We start from the raw sequence: 20,097 nt of genomic DNA on the forward strand, positions 1-20,097 counted from the left end.
CCACTGCCCTAGACTCTCTTAAAATATTCTTCAAAAACGTAAATTTATTGTTGTGGCTCTGTCCTATTTCCTGCAAAGATTTTTGACTAGTCCAAAATATGCATGCTATCCATGACTTTTCCTATGCTAAGAGAAACCTTAGTGTTATATAGAATTTTTAAAAGAACATTTTGACTTATCCTATTTATTTATTTATTTATTTATTTATTTATTTATTTATTTAATCAAATTTTTATACCGCCCTATCTCCCAAGGGACTCAGGGCGGTTTACAGCCTGATAAAAACACAAATATAATACAAGATAAAACACTAATTAAAAAACTTATTGAATTAGGCCGAGATTTAAAATTATAATTAAAATAATAAAACCCCATTAAAAACTAAATTTAAAATTAAAATTTTAGTCCAGTCCTGCGCAGATAAATAGATGTGTCTTAAGCTCGCGGCGAAAGGTTCAAAGGTCAGGAAGTTGGCGGAGTCCTGGGGGAAGTTCATTCCAGAGGGTGAGAGCCCCCACAGAGAAGGCCCTTCCCCTGGGTGTCGCCAGTCGGCACTGCCTGGCGGACGGCACCCTAAGGAGTCCCTCCCTGTGAGAGCGCACGGGTCGGTGGGAGGCAATCGGTGGCAGCAGACGGTCTAGTAAGTAACCCGGCCCTAAGCCATGGAGCACTTTGAACCTTGAAGCGCACCCGAAAGGCCACAGGTAGCCAGTGCAGTCTGTGCAGGAGTGGTGTCACATGGGAGCCACGAGGGGCTCCCTCTATCACCCGCGCAGCCGCATTCTGGACTAACTGGAGCCTCCGGGTGCTCTTCAAGGGAAGCCCCATGTAGAGAGCATTGCAGTAATCCAGGCGAGATGTCACGAGAGCATGAGTGACCGTGCATAGGGCATCCCGGTCTAGGAAGGGGCGCAACTGGTGAACCAGGCGAACCTGGTAAAAAGCTCTCCTGGAGACGGCCGTCAAATGGTCTTCAAAAGACAGCCGTCCATCCAGGAGAACACCCAAGTTGCGCACCTTACCATTGGGGCCAATGACTCGCCCCCAACAGTCAGCCGCAGTTGCAGCTGACTGTACTGGGGTGCCGGCATCCACAGCCACTCTGTCTTGGAGGGATTGAGCTTGAGCCTGTTTCTCCCCATCCAGACCCGTACGGCCTCCAGACACTGGGACAGCACTTCGATAGCTTCGTTGGGGTGGCCCGGTGTGGAAAAGTACAGTTGAGTATCATCAGCGTACAGTTGGTACCTCACACCGAAACCACTGATGATCTCACCCAGCGGCTTCATATAGATGGCCTACGTCAAGTGCCTGATCTTCGGACCTTCCGTCGTGAGCTAAAAACATATTTATTTATTCAAGCGGGACTGGCATAATGGTTTTAATAGTTTTAATCTTAAACTGGGGTTTTTATTGGGTTTTTAAAATTCTTTTATAATTTTAAATTTAAACTTTTAATTATCAGCCTTTTGTAATTTGCTAGGTTTTAATTGTTGGTTTTAATTGTATATGTATTGTGTTTTATCTTTGGCTGTACACTACCCTGAGTCCTTCGGGAGAAGGGCGGTATAAAAAATTTAATAAATAATAAATAATAAATAATGTTGAACAGGAGGGGCGAGAGAATCGACCCCTGTGGCACCCCACAAGTGAGGTGCCTCGGGGTCGACCTCTGCCCTCCTGTCAACACCGTCTGCGACCGATCAGAGAGATAGGAGGAGAACCACCGATAAACGGTGCCTCCCATTCCCAATCCCTCCAACCGGTGCAGCAAGATACCATGGTCGATGGTAACAAAAGCCGCTGAGAGGTCTAATAGGACCAAGGCAGAGGAACAACCCCTATCCCTGGCCCTCCAGAGATCATCAACCAACGCGACCAAAGCCGTCTCCGTGCTATATCTGGGCCGAAAGCCGGACTGGAACGGGTCTAGATAGACAGTTTCATCCAGGTACCGGGGTAATTGATGTGCCACCACACTCTCTACAACCTTCGCCACAAAGCGAAGGTTGGAGACCGGACGATAATTACTTAAAACAGCTGGGTCCAGGGAAGGCTTCTTGAGGAGAGGTCTCACCACCGCCTCTTTCAAGGCGGCAGGAAAGACCCCTCCAACAAAGAAACATTGGTAATTCCCTGGAGCCAGCCTCGTGTCACCTCCTGTGTGGCCAGTACCAGCCAGGAGGGGCACGGGTCCAGTAAACATGTGGTGGCATTCAACCTCCCCAATAACCTGTCCATGTCCTCGGGAGCCACAGGGTCAAACTCATCCCAAACAGTCTCAACAAGACAGCTATCAGATTTGAAGTGAAAAAAGAAATGACATAATACATATGAGAGATAATTTTATACTAAGATATAATTATGGATTGCATGAGTTTTTATTATGTTCAAAATCAATGCTGCCTTAGACTATCTCATGCCCAATATAATACACGTCTACTTATTGATTTCACCCCACAAAATAATTGAGCTTATGTGTGAAGTCTCATAAAAAACTAAAAATTGTTCAAATGCTATTTATCCAACAATGTCTTGATTGTATTTATATTCACATAAGCTGTGAAGTCTGCGTCAACTATTTATTACTGTACAAATCAGTGAATCTGGTGAAAGTTTACAATAACATTAAGTAATCATTATCTGTTCAGAATTGAACAGAATTGTCAGAGGGTTATAAAATGCAAAAATATTCCACCTGGTCTCCAAGGTACACCATCCACAGTAAGCATCAGCTGCAGCCAAGCAGTCTGTACATTTAGTGTATTGGTCACAAGCAGCTACTTTCACACGAGCAATCTGTGTAACAAAAAAAAATCAAGACAACAACTTTAAATAATCAAACTATTATTAGCAGACTCTTGTTTAGTTAACTTCAGCAACAGAGCACTTTATACTTATCCAGGCTGACTGAAAGATTACAAACAACTATCACCAGAACATGGATGGCACCCAGCATTACCTGTTCTTTTTATTCCAATACGGATGAGATGCTAGTTGATCTCAAACCTTAGACTTAGAAAATTGAAATGTTGGCTAGTAGGCGGCTCATCTGCCAGATTTAGTGATCATTAAATTGTTATAAGCAGAGCTTCTCCCCTCCAAAAAGAACAGCTTTATACAGCTTATAATAGAACTCTGTCATTTTTTTTTTGCTTTACACAATATTCTTTGAATTATATACAGTAGACACACATATAAATGAGCCCCAGCAGAGATAATTTAGCTAGTCATCCATCCATGGATAATGGGTTGAATGTTATACTTATTTATTTATTTTTATTTGATAAATAGTCAGAGAGAGTGGGTTTTTGCTCTTGGAATCTTAAAAGGTTTAGGACCAGTCCACTTCCTCCCCCCACACCACTATATAGTTGGGTTTTGTTTTTTTTTGCCTGGTTTTAAAATGATGAACACATGCTCTTTTTATATTCATGTCTAGTTTATTTACAGAAGATACTGAGATTTGCTGCTATATAGTTCATGCTGCCTAAAAATATGGAGGAGGGGGTAGGTTAGCAAAGAATTGTAATACAAATTCATTGACTGAAGCGTTTGCATGCATGTCTAAGATGAAAAGAGGCATAACAATTTAACATGATTTTTATTTTAATTATTTTAAACTAACAAAAATAAATTATTTTATTATCCATATTTTCTGAATATAGGAAGAAACGGAAAAATGTATATTTTAACAGAATGCTAACATCCTATTTGGGGAAAAAATTAAACAAAAGAACTTGATAAAGAAATTCTGTATTTCTTTTAATAAGTTCTTTAAAATTGCTGCCTTTTGCTTTTTTTTTCTTTCCATGACAGTTTGTTTTTTTAAATATAGTTTTTTTTTTAAAAAACTGCCTAGAAATTGTTTTTCATACCCTACACACACACACACACACACAGATGGGGGGGTTGGGGGAGAGAAACACTGACATGCATGCATACACACTTTAATAATATAGCTTCGTTATTTAGGTAGAACTAGGTTCTGCTGCATGAACCACAGTAAGTGGTTAAAAAAACATTTGATTAATAAAAGGTATATAAACAAGTATAATTTGCCTAAAAATGCAAAATACTATAAAATGTTCAAGAAGAGAAAATGATTAATATCAGTACCTGCAATTTGCTTTTAGGTATTTGCGAAAAGCTAGTGGGCTCTTTTATGGGTAATATATTTGGTGCATATTTCTTCCAATATCTGAGAACAGCATTTTTTGTTTTACACTGCAGATATACCGGTAAATGAAAATGAGAGATGGAAATTGGCTCAAAAACATCCATGGATGCTTCCTGCTAAGCATAAATTTGGATTTTTACAGACCTCAAACACTGTTTACCCTCTTAAGATGCCTTTGTTTTATAAATGTTAGATCTGAGAAGAATTTAATTCAATGCTGCCATAGTCTGCCATTTGGATCAATCACTTCAGTTATTTGTCTAAACCATATTCAAATGTAAGATAAGCCTTTTGTATTTGCAATAACATTGACCTCATTCAGAATTATACTGCTCCCTGATGGCCTTAGTTCCACATACATTTATATGAATGCACTCAGAAGGTATTTCCTCCAATAAACAAAACCAGATTGACAAATCATTCTGACACAGGTTGGCAATATCTCTGGGCAGTTGAAATTCTTCACCCAGGGAATATGATTTCTCTCACAAATAAATGTTTGTTTGATATTTACAAAGGACTTGGCATGTTTTTCCCTATACTTTATTTATTTATTAAATTTTCATATATTTTTTTCATTTTAAAGATGTCATTCCTAACAACAAAAGGCATTCTGTGAGGGTACAGACACAAATGTTGCATGGCTTCCACCATATTATTACATCTTGTAATTTTAAAGTTTAATCTTGCCTTATGTAGTTTACATAGAACATATTGTGATTATATTGCAAGCAGAATATCCCATTCCTCTTCCCTTGACAGTTGCCATGTTAAGTATTATTGCTAATAATAGATAAATATGGCTTACACTATATCTCAGCAGATGGCAACACCTGCTCAAGCTTTTATAGGCTTGGAAACTAAGCAAGGTTGGATTTGATTAGTACTTGGATCAGAAACTAAATTCAGGGCTATTAGTTGAAAAACAAAACCCAGAAAAAGGTAACTGCAAACCAATTTCATATTACTTCCAAGACAACTAAATAATATGTTCATGTAATTACCAGGAGCTCAATTCAAGATCATTTTCATTTTGTTTTTTAAGTACAGATAGTCCTCACTTAATGACTGCCTATTAGCGACTGTTTAAAGTTATGGCGGCACTGAAAAAAATAACTTTTAAAATGGTGTCGCACTTATAACTGTTGTCACATCCCAATGGCCACATGATGAAGACTGGTCATGTGATTGCATACTTTACAGTCAGCTTCTGATAAGCAAAGTCAATGGAGAAGCTGGCAATTAATGATCATGATGGAAGTGAAATTGTCATGTGATATCTCACGTAACAACTGCATCACTTAACAATGGATTTTCTGGTCCCAATTATAGTTGTTAAGCAAGGACTACCAATAAACTATTTTGATCAAAAATGGTTATGGGATGAATGATTTAGGAACAAGTTATCAGTTTTGTATACTGGAAATATTCATTAATTAGGGAATTACAGCACAGAGGTTAAATACTAAACTGAAAATTATCAGTTAAAACACTGAAGCTTGAAAGGAATACCAAATTCATTTTATTGATAGATAACACTGGAAAATAAAGATTTTGCTTCCTGTATACTTTTGGGTGTATTCTATATATTTTGGGCAGCTAATCATGAGAATAATCTGTAATTTAGACTAGAAAAAATGACATACCATTTTGTAGAAATCTTCTGTATTTAAACAATGGCAATGTTTAATGTTTCAGTATCTGTTGCCTATGCTGCATATATGAAAGAAATGTACAAAAACATGGAACTGTTGCTGAAGCACTAAGTAGAACTGGAATATTTGTGCAGATCTAAAAGTAGTGGCTCTACTGCTTAGATATGCCAAGTATTGTTGTTACATATGCAAATAGGACAGCTGTGCAAGAGAGTTGCATTACATTCAAAAGAAACACCATTCCAAAATAAGTTGGTTCTAGGACAGAAAATCATGGCACAATAATTGGCACACGAACCACTTGTTGACCAGACAAAGATATTTTTGCTCCTGCTTCATATAAAACTCAGACTGATGAAACATTTTGTGAAAGCGCTGAACAAGGAAGATGTTTTTTGTTCTTTGAGACAGATGTTTCCAAGAATAGCTGATGCCAAAATTAAGGAAGGCATTTTTCTTGGTCCACAGATCAGATATACCATCAATGACAAGCGGTCCGAAGATCTGTTAGTGGGGCCCAAGAAAATTGCCTGGAAAGCATTCAAAGATGTTATTGAGAATTTGCTTGGCAACTACAGAGCACCAACTTAAACATAACTGAAACCAACTTAAACATAGTAGTGGGGGAACAAGCATAAAACAACTATCAAAGTTCAAATATCTAGGAACAACATTCATCGAAGATGGTAAAATGGATGAAGAGAGAAGATGGTAAAATGGATGAAGATTTTGGTGACCACCTTTAAAGCGCTCCATGGCATAGGGCCGGGTTATCTACGGGACCGCCTACTGCGACCAGATACCTCTCACCGACCCGTGCGCTCTCACAGGGAGGGACTCCTCAGGGTGCCGTCAGCTAGGCAGTGTCGTCTGGCGACGCCCAGGGGAAGGGCCTTCTCTGTGGGGGCTCCCGCCCTCTGGAACGAGCTCCCCCCAGGACTCCGTCAACTTCCGGACCTTCGTACCTTCCGTCGCGAGCTCAAGACACATTTATTCATCTGTGCAGGACTGGCTTAGATTTTAAATTTTATAGGGGTTTTAAATTGATTTTAATAGTTATATTTCTATTTTTAATGATAGGGCATTGGAATAAGTTTTTTAAAGATTATTTTAATTTTGTGTATCGATGTTTTATATGCCTGTGAACCGCCCTGAGTCCTTTGGGAGATAGGGCGGTATATAAATTTAAATAATAAATAAATAAAATAAATAAATAAAAATTAACATATGATGCAGTAAGGCAAACCAAGTATTGGGACAGCTAGCTCCACTCCTACAACATAAGGCATACTGAGCAGCACAAAAAAGCATCTCATACAAAGCATATTCTTTCCCACTTTATATTACCAGTGCCAAACACCAACACTTACAATAAAACATAAATGAAGGTTGGTCATCACAGAAACAAGATATTTGAGGAAAGCTGCTGGAGTGACCAGAAAAGATAAAATCAGAAATGAGATTGTAAGAGAAAGAATTGGCATAGAACCAATCTTAAAACTACATACAAAACAGCAAATAAAGTGGTTTGCTGATCTTGAGAGGATGTCTTGGAATTCCATACCATACAAGGCATATGCAAAAAGAGGAGAAGGTCAAAGGATACGAGGAAGATCCAGAAGAAGATGGAGAGACAACATCAAAGACACACTACAACAGCATCAAATAACGATGTGTGAGGCCATCAAAAGAGAAAGAGCCAGAACTTTGTATCTCCTTTGACAGCCAAAACAGTAGAAGATGAAATAAAGATTAAGAAGAAGACAGAGCAGCAAACTGCATTCAACTGACTGACAAACTTCTGAGACTTGTTGTGGTCCACCAGCAGCCTGCGGAGCTGGCAACAGAGTTGGACAGCGATGAGGCTGAGGTGAGGCCAGGGCCATCGGGAGTGAGGTGCAGACTCCAGAGCCTCCAGAGACTGATAGTAGTAAGGCAGAGGAACAGGAGGAGCCAGAAGGCAAGAGCAGATCAAGCAAAAAAGACAACTCGGGAGTAGGGCCAAGAGATGACTGGCCCCTCCCATAAGGCTTAAAACAGACCAGCAATGGTGTTTGGGCTTTGCCGGAAAACAATGTTGGTAGCTGCATCTTCTGCTTCTACGACTTGCATTTATTTTTATGACTTCTGAATAAACATTCTGAATGTTTGCCAAGAAAGGCCTTTGGCAGTTTGCCTAATTGGACCAAGGTTTGCGATAGGACTGAGAAATTTGTGTTGGGAGGAATTTGTTTTAATTTAGTTGAACTACGCTGGGAATGAAGTAATTCTTAGCTGTTCGAATAAAGTTTGTTTGTTTCTTCACGGACTGAGTTTCCTACTACCTACTTGGGCCTGGGTCATAACAAGACCATACAATGCCATGAAGTGTAACATGTCACTGAAGATTCATTTTCTGTATTCACACTTGGACTTCTTTCCCAAAAATCTAAGTGCACTAAGTGACAAACATGGTGAAAGTTTTCACCAGGATATTGCCACAATAGAAAAACAGTATTGGGGCAATTGTCTATCAATGGTGCCTGACTATTGTTGGACAATGAAATAAGATGAATTCGGTACTGAGTACTAACAAAAATCAACAGCAAAACGCTTTTAGTCCTGTTGAATTCATGCATCATATCAGAAATATTATGTGATTAAATACATTAAAATAACAAAGAGTTAAGTTCTATTTCTCAAGGATCCTACATAATAAATCATTCTGAAATTATATTTGTATTTAGTTCAAAGGGGTCTGTCATAACCTTCCTTCAAGAAAGAAAAACTTTTGAAATTTTTTTTGTTATCCAATGATATACCATCAAACTTGTACTAACTCTTAGTGACCACATAGATTTTCTCTGGGTGAATCTGCCCCCAACCTGAGAATCCCAATAGTCTACCTATCACCACCGTAATTGAACACAAACAGTAGGAAAGCATAATTATACAAGACAAACATATCAGCCAACTTTCCCCCCTTGCAACAATCATAGTACAAACATGCCTTTCTAAGATCTGGTCTCTGCTGTGTTTTGAATACATTGTTTTTATCTCATAGTGAACCATCAGTCTTAACTGTATTGATAGTAATGTTTTATTTTCTACCTTGTTCCATCTAATACACCATCAAGGGCAGATTAAAAGTGTATTAAATCTGCTTATAAGAAGCATTCAATAGGTTGATTCACATAGACTCTTAAATAATGATTTCTTTCTTTTTAGACTTGCTATGAAACATGAATCCTCTCATTATGGCTTGTTTGAGAAAAATCCTGTCTCACTATGCCAATAAGATCTCAAAAGCTATGCTGACAAACTTAAAAAATATGTCCAGTAATTATCTCTGCATTTCCATGATCTACCCAAGCAAGAAAAATGTGATATTCCACAGCCCTTAACCATCTCTACAAAGTATAGTATCAGTGATGAGGAATGATGGAGCAATAATTTGGCAACAATGACAATACATACAAAAATATGCAAAAATATAAATTTCAAGACAGGCTAATAAAACCAACAATCATTTTGGAAATATTTATAATATGTTATAAGAAATACTGTCCCACTATACCATCTGTTCAGCAGTGAAAAGGTTGATGTAGAAATAGTTTGGAGAAACTCCCTAACTGATTAAATTCAAAGTTCATAGAAAGGTGGGTTTGGGTTTACCTGATGAGAAGTCATTAAATACAGATAACTGGAATCAGATGGATCAAACTGCATAATAGGATGGACAGGTTCACCGTAAGCCACCATAATTGACTCCCTGCTTATAACCTCCATGGAACTGTTCAGATTAATCTGTAAAAAGAGAACATTTTATATAACCTCCAGTGTCATAAATTTTGAGGAAAAAGACAAGAAAGAAAATGAACCTATAAAAGGTGTTAAGAAAACAGTAGCAAGAACTATGGAATCTTGAAAAATATTAAGTGCAAAAATTCATTTCATCTTTAACTTGATAACACAAGAGCATGAAGTAAGAAAATGGTGGCTATTGTAAACTAAACCATCCATTAGAAGCATACCCTGTTTCCCCCAAAATAAGACATCCCCTGATAATAAGCCCAATCGGGCTTTTAAAAATTGCCTTATTTCAAGGTTCAAAAAAATATAAGACAGGGTCTTATTTTCAGGGAAACACAGTATAAAATTCTTGAATTGCTAACAGGATTGAAATATGTGCTGGGTTATTCTAAAACTGGAAGTATTTTTAATATGCAATTAAAGAACATTGCTAAGCCGTAGAGCAATTACTTGCAAGAACCTTGGATTAAAGAGTTGAAATAACCCATGTAAGTAAATCAATGGTTAAGCATCTTGAAGTATATTGTTTTCTCACGAATTTAAGATCATCTTAATTTTGTTGATGTTTACTGAATACTTCAGAATGTTTAATAACAGTTACATATTATGCTGCTGGACAACGATCAAGGGAAAAACTATCCACATGATATGGCCTTGATTCAATATTTTTCTTTTTGATTTAATGTGTATTGATTTGTTAATGTGGTTTTAAGAAGAAAATACAGTTTTAAACTGTCAATCTAATTGGGAATTATATAACAACCATCTGAAACTTATGAATATACGTAGAACTATATTCATGGGTTTATTAAGCGTGAGGCATAGGGAAAGACACTAATGACTTGATCACACATCTTCCTTCTCTGCTTATGGAGTGGGTCTTTCTGGACATCATGGAAAGATTGATCCGTATCATTTGGTATGATCAGTCCTGAATATCTTAATTAAATATACATACACAAACAGATTCTTTCTTATTTCCTTTCTTCTTCCTTTTTAAATTTTCTTTCATCTTCTACTGTATACAGTATATTAAAGCATTTTTTAAAAATCCCCCCTTCCCCCAAATTTCCAATGTTGTTTTTAGACTGGAATTAGTCAGTCATGCATTATTTAAGCTAATCAAGGTTTAACAAAACTATATTTCAGACATATGCCTTGGTTCGTCTTACAGTTTTAATTTGCAATATATTTTATGGAACACTGGAAGTGTTGCTCCTTTACATTTACTTTTGTTCTGTTAATGACTCTCTTGAATGTGCCACTGATAACGGCCCTTGTGATATGCCTTCGTCTGGCGTACTTTATCATTTACTGGACCATATTAATTGCCTATGTGATAGGAAATTATAATTGCTGCTTAGGAACTGGCTAAACATCGCCTATCCTCCTTTTACTGTCTTGTCTTGGATGGGAAACCTGAATTATCACTCAAATATTCCGTATTCCGTGCCAAATAAGAAGGAGCCCCCAAGGTAAAAAGGCTTCTGGTTGTGCAGCTGTGGAGTACAATTAGATTATAGCTATCTCAACAAATTATCCTAGGAGTAAAAGAGCTAGGAATCTTTTTCTAATGGAGGTTCAGCAGATAAGGCTGCCATTTCTGATATGATAATGGAAACAGAGCTGTTATTGCTGTGTGAATATAAGCTGGGTGAGGAATGTAGTTCACATTCATTGCCTGCGCAGCTGACTCTGAGGCCAGTTACCTAGCACTTCAGTTGTGTAAACTGGGCCTCTGGGCAAATATCAAACCAGAGAGAGAACCTCAGCTATCTTTTTCACCTGCTTGGAACATTTTCAAAGCAGGAAAGAAATCAGATTCCCTTCTTTTCTCTTCCTACTCTGATCTAATATTCTACATTACGTGTTATTATCTTCAGATTGATATAAACCAGTTTCTAGTTATGTCTTTCCATGAGAGGGTAGCATCTATTTAGCAGGCATAGGTGTAAGCAGCAATTGGCTGACACAGAGCTCTTTCCTCAGCAAACAGCATGCAGTGAAGTTATGGCAGCTGCTGGCTGTTGCTGGGATAGAGACCATAATGGTGCCTTAAATTTTGGTCTCCAATGTATTGTTTCAACATGGATAAAACAGGCATATTGCACACTCTTTAGTTCAGCAATTACTATAACCAATGAGGCATTGACCACTGCAAGTGTATTTTTCACAAGTACCAATCAAGAGAGGAAAAATGTATAAATAGGCACTGTTAATAACTAAAAGCTGTGCAATAACATTTTAAGTACGAGCATTTATTCCGACAATATATTAAATAACATCTTGATTACACGCTAGCCTCAACTGCTGATTAAAAGTTAAGAATTAGAAGATATTGTATATCCATATGCAACTTAAAGGAACAACTAATTCCTTCTTTATTGAAGAATGAAAGCCTGTGTGATGATCACTTTGATGAGTGATTAATTTTTCTGTTTTGAGTTAAGAGAATCTTGGATTAATATGCCAGGCCAGTCTTACATTTCCCAAACACGAATTCTTTAATTTTATCAACAGGATTGTAATCAAATAAGCTGCATCAGCGTAACTTTGCCCATCAGTTGCAGGAACTGGCTATTTTTAATTTTTTTTTATTTATTTGATTTTTATACCGCCCTTCTCCCGAAGGACTCAGGGCGGTGTACAGGCAGAATAAAACAAACAATACAAAATACAATTAAGATGCAATTTAAAAAACTTATTTAAATTAGCCTGACCATTTAAAAATTTACCATACACTAAAAAAACCCATTTAAAATTAATAAAATTTGACATTTAAAATTCAATTTAAGCCAGCCCCGCGCGGATAAAAAGGTGTGTCTTCAGTTCGCGGCGAAAAGTCCGAAGGTCAGGTATTTGGCGTAAACCTGGGGGAAACTCGTTCCAGAGTGTGGGAGCCCCCACAGAGAAGGCCCTTCCCCTGGGGGCCGCCAGCCGACATTGTTTGGCGGACGGCACCCTGAGAAGTCCTTCTCTGTGAGGCGTACAGGTCGGTGGGAGGCATGTGGTAACAGCAGGCGGTCCCGTAGGTACCCAGGCCCTAAGCCATGGAGCGCTTTAAAGGCTATATCTAGTCTAATGAATAAAAGGACTAGGGGTGACATAATAGCAGACTTTCAATATCTGAGAAAAGAGGGAGTTCTCCAAAGCATCTAAGGGCAGGACAAGAAGTAATGGATGAAAGCTTATCAAGGAGAAATCCAATCTGGAACTAAGGAGAAATTGCCTGAAAGTGAGAACAATTAATCAGTGGAACAGCTTGCCTCCAGAAGTTGTGGGTGCTCCATCACTGGAGGTTTTTAACAAGAGATTGGACAGCCATTTGTCCAGAATGGTTTCCTGCTTGAGGAGGGGGTTAGATTAGAAGACCTCCAAGGCCCCTTCCAACTCTGTTATTCCATATTTTGTACCTCATAAACATATTTGAACACTGGAGAACAGAATTATTATTTGGCTTGCTCAAACTATTATCTACAATAACATTTATTATATTCCAGGGATGTATGATGGACCAAATTTCCTATTAAGGAAAGCTAGATGAATACAATCAACTGAATTATCTAGAGCACGGGTGTCAAACTCGCGGCATCACGTTGCCGTCACGTGACGTTTCATGACGTTTTTCCTATCTGGGGAGCTAGGATGGGCATGGCCTGCATGTGATGCATCCGGCCCGCAGGCCACCATTTTGACATCCCTGATCTAGAGCAGGGGTCACCAACCTTTCGGACCTCAGGGACCACTAAATTCATAATTTTAAATCCCGCGGACCACTAATATGAATTTTTTAAAAAGATAAATAGTATTTAGTGCAATATAAAAAATGCAAATAATTTTTCTACGGACCACCAAAATTTTGTCACAGACCACCTGTGGTCCACGGACCACCAGTTGGTGACCACTGATCTAGAGGATAGGAAATGTAGTGTAACCCAACTACAGTGGGCAATATGTTCTCTTCTATTAACTATCATGTAGGTATGATTATGAAATGTAAGCTGTAGGCTCAGCACTAGTCTTGACTGCCTAGGAGACAATGTCTCCTAAGCTAAGAAATAGATAATATGATTTTGCTAGTGTTAAAAATAGAATCAAGGCTCCCTGCAATGTAGACAGTATCTTCATTTGCCAAGAACAAAGATATTCCTTAGGCAGTCTACTGTCTTGTTTGGGCAGATACAGCTACTACACTTATTATGGGAACTAAAATTTCTGCAAGGTTCACTTCCTTTTGTTGTTAAAAGAAATTCTATTTTTTTTTAAAAAATTATTTAAAGTAAAATATGCTGTTTAGAGTAGTGGTTCTCAACCTGTGGGTCGCGACCCCGTTGGGGGTCGAATGACAATTTGTCAGGGGTCGCCTAAGACCATCGGAAATATGGGAAGTATACTTGCGAGTTGAAGAATCGCGCTCCAATGGTTGACTCCACAAGCCAGCTGCAGGCTCTTCAAATCGCTAGCCGAAGAGAGAAATCTTTGCTCTGATGTCTCCCTCTCAAGCCAGCTGCAATCACTCCCAATCGCTAGCCTAATCTGGCTTCAAGTCTCCGCTTTAATGCCTCCGTCCTCAAGGCAATCGCAAGCAGTTCAGATCGCTAGCCAATACGGCTTCAGGCACGATAAATTCAAAACCAAAATAATTTTATGGTTGGGGTCGCCACATTGTGGGGAATTGTATTAAAGGGGTCACCACATCGTGGGGAATTGTATTAAAGGGGTCGCAGCACTATAAAGGTTGAGAACCACTGGTTTAGAGGATATGCTGTTTCATAAGCATACACAGGCTGTTCAGAAAATTTATCAATACTACAGAAGGCTTGCAGTTTCTTCCACAAAAATATGAAGAACATGAAAATATCACTGAACAGAGTTCATTAAATCCTTAAGAGATGGGAGATAAGAAAGAATAATTAGTATGGAAAATAAATGCCTCATTAGAAAACTGATTAATGAAGAAAGTTAGTCATTTTGACCATAAATCAAATAATAATTTGCTGAATAAATCACAGTTAGCTTGGTTCATTCATATTATGTTATGGTTTACAAACTACAACTGCTTAGCATGAGCTAAACCAGTGGTGGGCTGCTGCCGGTTCAGACCGATTCAACCAAACCGGTAGTTCCAACGATCAGCTGGCCTCGCCCACTGCCCTGCCCTATCCTGCCCTATATTTCCATGCCTCCACTGTTCTACTTACCAGGGCTGTCTTAGAAGGTAAGCAGCTGAGCTTCAAATTATTGTATTTTGAACACTGCACGCAAGTGTGTTAGGCATGCGCACACAAAGCATGCATCACAGAACCGGTTGTAAAACCGGTTGCAGCCCACCACTGAGCTAAACCTATCAACATGACATTTAGAAAGGGGAGATTCACAATCAAAAAGATACTCCATTGTTAATTGCAAAAACACCCATAACTTTTTGATATCCAGTTCATTTTACCTTAAGCAGTCTTCCATTTGCTGTTCCTAAAAATACAACTGTGTAATTATTGATACTGGAGACGGCCACCGATGTAAGGCCTGGTGAAGTAAACACTGGTTTAGCCTTGATTGGATGCAAAATTGATAACGGATGTTGGAGATGTGCTGCACCACAGTCCAGTTGTTCTGGTTGCAACTGAAAAGAAAAGAATATAATATAATATAACAACAGAGTTGGAAGGGACCTTGGAGGCCTTCTAGTCCAACCACCTCCCCAGGCAGGAAACCCTACACCATCTCAGACAGATGGTTATCCAACATTTTCTTTAAAATTTCCAGTGTTGGAGCATTCACAACTTCTGCAGGCAAGTCGTTTCACTTATTAATTGTTCTAACTGTCAGGAAATTTCTCCTTAGTTCTAAGTTGCTTCTTTCCTTGATCAGTTTCCACCCATTGCTTCTTGTTCTACCCTCAGACTGACTCCCTCTTCTTTATGGCAGCCCCTGAGATATTAAATAAATAAAATTATATCCACTATATATTAGTGGATATAATTTTATTTATTTATATTATTCATTGTGTCTTATGTACCATTCAATTCATGAAGATTCTAAAATTACATCAATGAACGTAATCATTGACTACATGATCAAGACTATCAGGACTAGTGAAATAGGCCTCCACTAAACATAATGATTGCAGTCCCAAATACTCTCCTGAAATGTTAAGTCTTCATGGTTTAGTTCTAGATAGAACAAGTTGTCATAGTCCAGAGTTCAGATGACAAATGACCATATACAACACTTTCTGATCCAAAAATGGTTCCAAACTGGCACATAAGATTTAATTAAGCAAAGATTCTCCTGGCCATAAGCTCTACTTTTTTTCCCAGCATATGCTGTGAGTCCAGGAGGAGCTGCAAGTTGTGAGCTTGAAATGCTATTTTCATCTAGTTAGATAAGAGGGAAAAGCCCTGAAGGTCTCATCTCCAAAGGAATCCTTCTGCAAGTATCCCATGACAGGACCTTCCTGCCAATACTGCTATTTTTTTGGAGCAGCTTGGCCTCATATACAATGACTATATTTTCCCTAATGAATTTCTATGAAGAAGTAAAAACTGGAATACAGCATTCAGGATTGTTAGGTGTTGCATCTAGCCATATTAATCAATGCTCTTAAAATGCATATTACTGAGTACTGTTATTTTTAATCTTTTGTTTTTATGTATGTCATTTTCAGCTATGCTATTTATTTTTATCCCACCTTTATTATTTTTATAAACAACTCAAGGCAGCAATCATACCTAATACTTCTTCCTCTCCTATTTTCCACACAACACCCTGTGAGATGAGTTGGGCTGAGGAATGCTTTGCTCAAAGTCACCCAGCCTAATTCAGGACTAGAACTCACAGTCTCCCGGTTTCTAGCTTGGTGCCTTAATCACAGGATCAAACTAGTTCTGGTTTGGAATATAATGGCATAGAAATGCTATATTCCAAGAACCCTATATTCTAAATATAAATAGCAAAGGTGCATAGCCACGGTCATCCCTGTCTTCAAAAAAGGAGACCCCAGCCTAGTTGAAAATTACAGACATCTCTCTCTATGCTGTGTCACCTGTAAAGTTATGGAATCTATCATCAACCAATCCATTACCCTCCACTTAGAAACAATCTATTCTCTAATAAACAATTTGGTTTAAAAAAAAAATCATGTAACTTACAACTTCTTCACTGCAAAAACATATGGACTACAAATCTTGATCAAGGCAAAACAATAGATGCAATTTACATAGACTTCTGTAAAGCTTTTGACTCAGTGGTACATGACAACTTCTCCTAAAACTAAAATCCTACGGCATTTCTGGACCCCTCGACAATTGGATAACAGCGTTCCTGTCAAACAGACAACAAGTGGTCAAAATAGGCAGTGCCCTATCAAATCCTGTTCCTGTCAATAGCGGCGTTCCCCAAGGCAGTGTTCTTGGACCAACACTCTTCATATTATACATTAATGATCTCTGTGACCATATTAAAAGTAATTGTGTTCTCTTCGCTGATAATGTCAAACTATTTAACACTACCAACAATACAGCTACCCTTCAAAAAGACCTCAACTTTGTGTCGGAATGGTCAAAAACTTGGCAACTCCAAATCACAACCACATTGGAAAAAAGAATTTAAACACTAAATGCAAACTCGATGGACATTACCTTACAGATGACCCCCACCCTGTTAAAGACCTTGGAGTTTTCATATCAAATGATCTAAGTGCCAAAGCCCACTGCAACTACATCGCAAAAAAGGCTTTAAGAATTGTAAACCTAATCTTACGTAGCTTCTTCTCCAGAAAGATTACACTACTAAACAGAGCTTATAAAACATCTGCTAGACCAATTCTTGAATACAGCTCGTCTGTCTGGAACCCATATCACATTTCAGACATCAATACAATTGAACATGTCCAGAAATATTTTACAAGAAGAGTTCTCCACTCCTCTGAATACAACAAAATACCTTATGCCACCGGACTTGAAATCTTGGATTTAGAAAACTTAGAACTCCGCCGCCTTCGACAGGACCTGTGTTTAACTCATAGAATCATCTATTGCAATGTCCTTCCTGTTGAAGACTACTTCACCTTCAATCACAACAATACAAGAGCAAACAATAGATTTAAACTCAATGTTAACCGCTTCAATCTTGATTACAGAAAATATGACTTCTGTAACAGAGTTATTAATACTTGGAACACACTACCTGACTCTGTGGTCTCTTCTCAAAATCCCCAAAGCTTTAACCAAAAACTCTCTACTATTGACCTCACCCCATTTCTAAGAGGTCTATAAGGGGCGTGCATAAGAGCATGCACATGCAGACCGTTCCTGTCCTATTGTTTCCTTTCATTATATCCAATTAATATAGCTATTACATACTTATGCTCATATATATGCTTATATATTATATAGTTATTTTCATGCTTATGCTTATATATACTGTTGTGACAAAATAAATAAATAAATAAATAATAAATAAATAAATAAATAAATAAATAAATAAATAAAATAACCCATTCCTAATTGAAAAGACAATTAGGAGTAAGCTAGACTCTTGTTTTATGATACACAGTGATCTAAAACAGAGATACATATATTTTTTTAATGTTCACTTGTTCTATTTAATGTACACATTTTAAGGACATTCAAGGAGGATATGGCAAAGAAACTAAATTAATTATTTGCATCTACAATTTCTACAGAAAATATAGGACAGATGCTTAAGCTTGCACTGACTATCTCTGGGAGAGTACTGAAACTACTAAAACAAATTGAGTAACAAGATATGTGCCAGGGCCTGAGAGACTACACGGTAGCAAAGTTTACAGATGATACCAACCTATTCAAATCAACAAAAATCTGTAATGAAAATATGCGTCTCAAAAGCATATCTTTGCACTGGGTAAAATGATCATTTGACAAATGTAGCTCAGTTGAAGTAAGAATAAAGCTATGAACATCTGTGGCAAGTAATGCTAATTTCACACATATTCTGATGGGGTCTGAAATGTCAGTGATTAAGGGAAAAGGGATCATATTAGATAGCTCAATGAAGATGTTGACTCAGTGGGTAGCATTGTGGAAAGGGCAAATTCCACGCTAGGAGATGGGTGGAAAATAAAACTTAAAAGCTACTTTAATCCCTATGGATGCAGACAAACAATTAAAATATATATTTTAATATGTGCATTTTCTGGAGAGTAAATAACATTTTAAATTGGGTATATTCATGTTGAATTACTCTGCAACATTAAGTAGTTACCGTATATATTATGAAAGTCTCCGGTAACATTTACAAGCTAACTAGATACGTTTAAACTTTGCCCATATTCTTTAATGGTGCAGCAGTATTACTCTATCCTGCTGTATAATTTTACTTCATAAAAGTATCCACTGACACACAGTTCCAATTTCCCCAAAAAGACTTTATTTTATTTTAACTCTCATGTTCAGTTGATTGCATTGGGGAAAATTAGCATACAAATCTTGTACAGAATCAATTAGGTAATAAATCACAAGTAATGCAATGCAGGCCAAGCATATAAGGCAAGCAATTAAGTATCAGATATGTGAATTATATCTAATAGAAGGGGTGCCTGGAAGAAGGAGCAGCTGCATCAGAGGTGTCCTTGAAAACAGCCATAAGGTTGCCTGGCTTTTTTAATTTTATTTGTCACAACAGTATATATAAGCATAAGCATGAAATAACTATACAATATATAAGCATAAATATAACCATAAGTATGTAATAACTATATGAGATTGGATACAATCAAAGGGAACATTAGGACAGGAACGGTAGGCACGCTGGTGCTCTTATGCATGCCCCTTACAGACCTGTTAGGAATGGGGTGAGGTCAATAGTAGACAGTTTTTGGTTAAAGCTTTGGGGATTTTGGGAAGAGACCACAGAGTCAGGCAGTGCATTCCAGGCATTAACAACTCTGTTACTGAAGTCATATTTTTTGCAATCAAGATTGGAGCGGTTCACATTAAGCTTAAATCTATTGTGTCCTTGTGTATTATTGTGATTGAAGGTGAAGTAGTCTTCAACAGGAAGGACGTTGTAACAGATGATTCTATGAGTTAAACTCAGGTCATGTCGAAGGCGGCGGAGTTCTAAATATTCTAAACCCAGGATTTCAAGTCTGGTGGCATAAGGTATTTTGTTGTAATCAGAGGAGTGGAGAACTCTTATTGTAAAATATTTCTGGACACACTCAATTGTATTAATGTCCGAAATGAGGTGTGGGTTCCAGACAGGCGAGCTGTATTCAAGAATTGGTCTAGCAAATGTTTTGTATGCTCTGGTTAGTAATATAATCTTTCTGGAGAAGAAGCTACGCAAGATTAAGTTTACAACTCTCAAAGCCTTTTTTGCGATGTAGTTGCAGTGGGCTTTGGCACTTAGATCGTTTGATATGAAAACTCCAAGGTCTTTGAAGGGGTGAGGGTCATCTACAAGGTAATGTCCATCAAGCTTGTA

At 37.8% G+C, this 20,097-nt stretch overlaps 1 protein-coding gene across 1 annotated transcript in view; it reads right to left on the bottom strand.

Annotated features, from left to right (window-relative positions):
• Positions 1-20,097, bottom strand: part of PLXND1 (plexin D1) — a 201,885-nt gene that overhangs the window by 139,200 nt on the left and 42,588 nt on the right. The window contains exons 2-4 of the mRNA XM_058171611.1: positions 15,074-15,250; positions 9,490-9,621; positions 2,699-2,799 (exon numbers count right to left, since the gene is read on the bottom strand). Coding sequence (XP_058027594.1) covers positions 2,699-2,799; positions 9,490-9,621; positions 15,074-15,250 — 410 coding nt within the window. The remainder of the gene's footprint in view (positions 1-2,698; positions 2,800-9,489; positions 9,622-15,073; positions 15,251-20,097) is intronic.

This window comes from Ahaetulla prasina, chromosome 2, assembly GCF_028640845.1.
Source record: "Ahaetulla prasina isolate Xishuangbanna chromosome 2, ASM2864084v1, whole genome shotgun sequence".
Taxonomy (NCBI): Eukaryota; Metazoa; Chordata; class Lepidosauria; order Squamata; family Colubridae; genus Ahaetulla; species Ahaetulla prasina.